At 35.8% G+C, this 4,843-nt stretch overlaps 1 protein-coding gene across 1 annotated transcript in view; it reads right to left on the reverse strand.

The window, feature by feature from the left end:
* Window positions 1–3,610: 3,610 nt before the first annotated feature.
* Window positions 3,611–4,843, reverse strand: part of LOC107474385 (uncharacterized) — a 5,566-nt gene continuing 4,333 nt past the window's right edge. The window contains exons 4-5 of the mRNA XM_016094005.3: window positions 4,546–4,671; window positions 3,611–3,991 (exon numbers count right to left, since the gene is read on the reverse strand). Coding sequence (XP_015949491.1) covers window positions 3,881–3,991; window positions 4,546–4,671 — 237 coding nt within the window. The 3' untranslated portion in view covers window positions 3,611–3,880. The remainder of the gene's footprint in view (window positions 3,992–4,545; window positions 4,672–4,843) is intronic.

Raw genomic sequence — 4,843 nt, forward strand, 5'->3', positions numbered from 1 at the left:
AAAAACAATGCCAAAAAGCGTATAAATTATCCGCTCATCACAACACCAAACTTAAATTGTTGCTTGTCCCCAAGCAACTGAAAATCAAATAGGATAAAAGAAGAGAATATACTATAAATTTCAGAATATCAATGAATATTAATTTAATTAGATGAGCGGGACTTGTAGCTTTTTGCTTCTGAACAGTTTTGGCATCTCACTTTTTCCTTTGAAATTTAGAGTGATTGGCTTCTCTAGGAACTTAGAATTTTGGATAGTGTTATTGACTTTCCTAGTTAAGCATGTTGATTCTTGAACACAGGTACTTATGAGTCTTGGCCGTAGCCCTAAGCACTTTGTTTTGTCCATCCCATGGGAGACCGACTCTTCAAGATCCGATACTTCTCCCTCGCCCTAGCCAATTTATCTATCAAGTCCAACTTCCCCCCAAAGACTCGAGTATAACTCTCCTTAACTTTCTTCTTCAAGCCTTTAGCCATGGCACAGGTGGCCTCGGATTGTTTTACCCTTTCTCGAGCTTTGGAAAGATCAGACACTAGAACCTCCTTCTCCTTCTCCTTCTCCCGCTCCTGTTTAGACTTTCACAAAGATGCCACCTCAGCTTGTAGATCAGACAAGGTTCGCTGGGAGGCGCCAAGGGGGGTTCTTCTCTAGCTCCCTTAGTAAAGCTGTCCACACTCCGACCGTCTGAATTTCACCTCGGTCCAACACCTAAAGATGATTTTTTACAGAAACATCATCCATACTGATAAAACTGTTGGGAAGGACGTGTTTCTCACAAAAACTTACGACATCAAAGCCTTGTTCATGCACACTACAAATTTCAAAGGTCTTGCACTTTTCTAGATTTGGCTTAGAAAAAGGAGGAATGGGGGGGATAGTCTGAATAGTGGATCCAGCAGGAGGAGTAGGATCAGGAAGACCCTTAACCGAGGAAGAGGGGCCCGAGTCCGATTTGGAGGAGGAGAGTTTACCCAACTTCTCGACCTCTTTTAACTGTATAACTCGGACAGCAGCAGCATTCTTCTTAGATTAGCGAAGGACTTTCAACGCATTCAATCTACTGGTCATCCTTGCTGCAAAACCAAGCATCAAAATTAGGTTAAACAAGCGTAATAGATAGCAAAAAAAATGGATCTACAAAATGAAAAGAAACTTTACCTAGCTCGATACGGACATAGCTCGGCTTTCCTATCAGAAACTTCTTGGTATCAAGATTAGGAGCTTAGCTCCAATACTCTTGGAACAGGGTCACCGTACACTTTTCTACCTCATCTAAGTCCTCAAGATTATATTTTATAATAGTGGGGTGTTATTTCCAGTACAAACTAAAAATGGCTTCATCTCTTTCACTCGGAAAGAAAAGTCGAACGCCCTTAACAGATCAGTTGAAGAAAGAGTTTTTGAAATCGTGAAAAGAATCATAAAAAATAGAGAATATATTCCTTCCCTGAATAGCTTAGAAGGAGATCTAACCCTGTTTTTTGAAACTAAATGGTTTGGTGAGTTGAAAGAGGTAGAAAAAGACCTTGAAAGACAAGGGCGGGTCGAGTTCCCGACATATTAGTTGATAAACTTTTAGAAAACCTCAGTATTGGGGTGGAGTTAAAAAGGGACAACTTTACAAAGATCAAGAATTTTATATTCAAAATTAGTAAAAGGAAAGCTCAGCCCTAGCCTAGTGAAAAAACACTCATACATGTAAATGAAATGCATTCTGACTTATCAAGTCGGGAAAAATAGATTCTCTCCTCGGGATTAGCAAGTACAATCTCATACTTATTTTCATCTTCCCAATCTCTACATATCCTATGTTGTCGTTTCGACATTCTCATTATCGACTACAGGGAACAGAAGAAAGAACGGTAATATCTATCCAATCTAAGTCGGTTGGAACCTTAGACGACATACTGAGAACTACTGATTGGAAGCTATACCTACAATAAAACAAAAGAAAAATCATCACTACAAGTCGGTAGGCCAAGTAAAACAACGAAAAACATTCTAACAAAGCCATAAGAGGTTAGACCATTTTCAACAATCAGAAAGAGAACTTTAAAGTTTGCAAAACCTCTTGCGAAATAAACAATCAAAATAAACACCACTAAAGTTTGAAATGGCACCATTTCCAAAAGAAAAAATGGCATCATTTCGGCAGAAAATCTCATATTCAAATACACAGCAAAGGAACAAAATTTTTAAGAAAAGGAAAAACAATGAAGACGCACCAAACAATAGCGAAGGAATACTAACCAGAATCATCATTTTTCAACACCAAAAGCATACCATTCAGGAAAAACATAGAAATACAGAAAACCAAAGTACAAAAAAACAAAAGACTAACCTTGAAGAAATACGAAACGAGCGAACGTGTGAAACAGCAAAATCACGAACATTCCAAACTTCCCAAGAAAAGTGCGAACGAAATTCAGAACTTCAAGATAAAGAAATCTTGAAAGGGTTGCAATGAAGAAGATAAAAGACTTTGAAAGAGAAAATGATATGCAAACATTTCAAAAGAAGCAAAAAGAAGAAAGAGAAAGGGGGCTTGGAGTATTTATAAGATTCTAGGGGCAGAATGGTAAATTCATCCCCTCATTTATGACTTGCACGGTTACCAAAGTAACTGTAAAGAAACGTGCCATTAATTACAAAAAGATGCAGCATTTCAAATTCAGAAAATCACGTTGAGTATCTGACCTAACTTCTCAAAAGGCAGTTTGCCCAATGTGATAAAACCGACGTTATCAAATGATTAGCTCCACTTATAATTGCTTGAACCCGACCTGACAAAAATTCGGCCTCAAGTAAGGGCAATGTTCATACTCTAACCTAAAACATAGCAAAACCCAAGACAAGTAAAGCCCAATTAGCATATGAGAGCTTGATCGATACCTACCCGATCTCATAGAGGTTGGACACAATGAGGTTATCATAGTCCTACTCGCTTGAATCAACAACTAACTCTTACCGTAGAAAAGAGGTCTCAACAAACTCCCTAACAAAAGGGAATAATGATTCCACTATCAAAGGTGGAACTACTTCAAAAGGTGGTTAATTGGCTCTACGTCTACAGTTATAAATATCGTGTCACCTTTAGATATAATTCGAACCCAATCTATTAAAAACCTATTTAAATTCCTACTAACTTAAGTACCGGAGTCCTTTGCAGGTACTACCCACCACCTCCTCATGAGGAACTCGGACGATAGCACCTCTATACTAATAGAAGTCAAATGCTGTCCAAAAGGGAGTCTAGACCTCATGTCCAAGCCCAAAAACAACTCAATTTCAAATAACTCTTGGAACAGTAAGTATAGATAGATTTATTCTCTGTTTTCTTTCATCTTTTTTCTCTCGATTTTTTTTGTTGGTAAAATTCTCCTAAATTAAATTCCTAATTATCCTACCCTAGTTTCTATATCCATTCCATTCTCTTTCAATGTAAACCAGGTAAATATTGCGCTTCGTTCCTTTGCTTCAGAGGCCAGGTATGGAATTCAATGTAAACAAATTTAGAACCTGTAATATGATTTATAATCTAAGAAACTTACATGAATAAGATGCACCAGTTTTGAGGGAAAACTGGAAGTTTCTTTTAACGGGTTAATGTACAATATATTATATATTCTAGAAGTTACAAGGTAATAAAAAAGAAACGAAAAAAGATATATAGTATATGCAAAAATGTGTACACTCTTATATTCCTGACTCACTCACTTATTGGTATATATTATTTTGACCCCAATTATTTCAGATTCCTGTAGCCATCAAACAAAGGATGGATAAAGGGCCCTGCAAAAATCTATAGAAGCTACGTATAATAAATATATTAATATCGTTATACTAAAAATGAAATTACTAAACATGATTTTTCAAATTAAATCCAGGATTGGATGGAAGAATAGTTGCACTTGAAGGAGTTCACACCACTTATATGTGCAAAGATATCTGAGGAATCGACCAAACCATCATCTTCCTTCACAACTATCTGCAAGTACAAACACGGAAAGAGTATATATTAGGATTAGGGAATATAATTATGCCATCAAATAATTGAAAAGGTAAAAGTGATAGGGAATTTTTCTTTTCCTTTTTTTGTTTTATCTTCTCTCTTAAGACTCTGTACATGGAACTTTTATTCTTTTACCATCCACAGGTATTACAATATTGTCAATACTAATTCCTTAGATCTCTAAATATAACTTGGAAACTTCAGAGACTAGATAGCAAATTAAGAGGACCTCGGTGTGTGTCAATTTAGTTGTCTAAACTCTAAAGATCATCATCATATACTGATATACCTCAACTTAATCCTTGAAAAATTCAACAGTGAATCAAACTATTTATTCTATCGGTTAAATAATGACTACCATAAATTATTTTATGACACATCATCATATTTGATTCATCATTGAAATTTTATGGAGTAATTTGAATCGTATAAATTCCTTTTAAGACCAAATTGAAGATGCATGTTTTTTGGTGATTATTTTAACTTTGAACCCGTTAAATAATTGAAGACGGCTTTATTAGGAGTCTTACTTCTTCTTCATCATCTTCTTCATGATTGCTACAAGCTGGTCTATGGTTCTCTCCGAAGTCATCATTCTTTGCAAACCTTCCTCGAACTCGGGGTCGGCTATCAGCCAGAGTTTTGCGGCATGCATACTGCATATTTTCCAGAATGATCACTAATTTGGTATCAATCGAACTTTAGAAAATAAATGGGAACACATAAAACGATAACAAATAAAATATATTGGAATCCATGCTTAATTTTTTTAATGCGAAAAATGAAAAATATATTGAAATCAAAAGTTTTGTTTGAAAAAAAAAAAAA

The sequence above is a fragment of the Arachis duranensis genome, chromosome 2, assembly GCF_000817695.3.
Source record: "Arachis duranensis cultivar V14167 chromosome 2, aradu.V14167.gnm2.J7QH, whole genome shotgun sequence".
NCBI lineage: Eukaryota > Viridiplantae > Streptophyta > Magnoliopsida > Fabales > Fabaceae > Arachis > Arachis duranensis.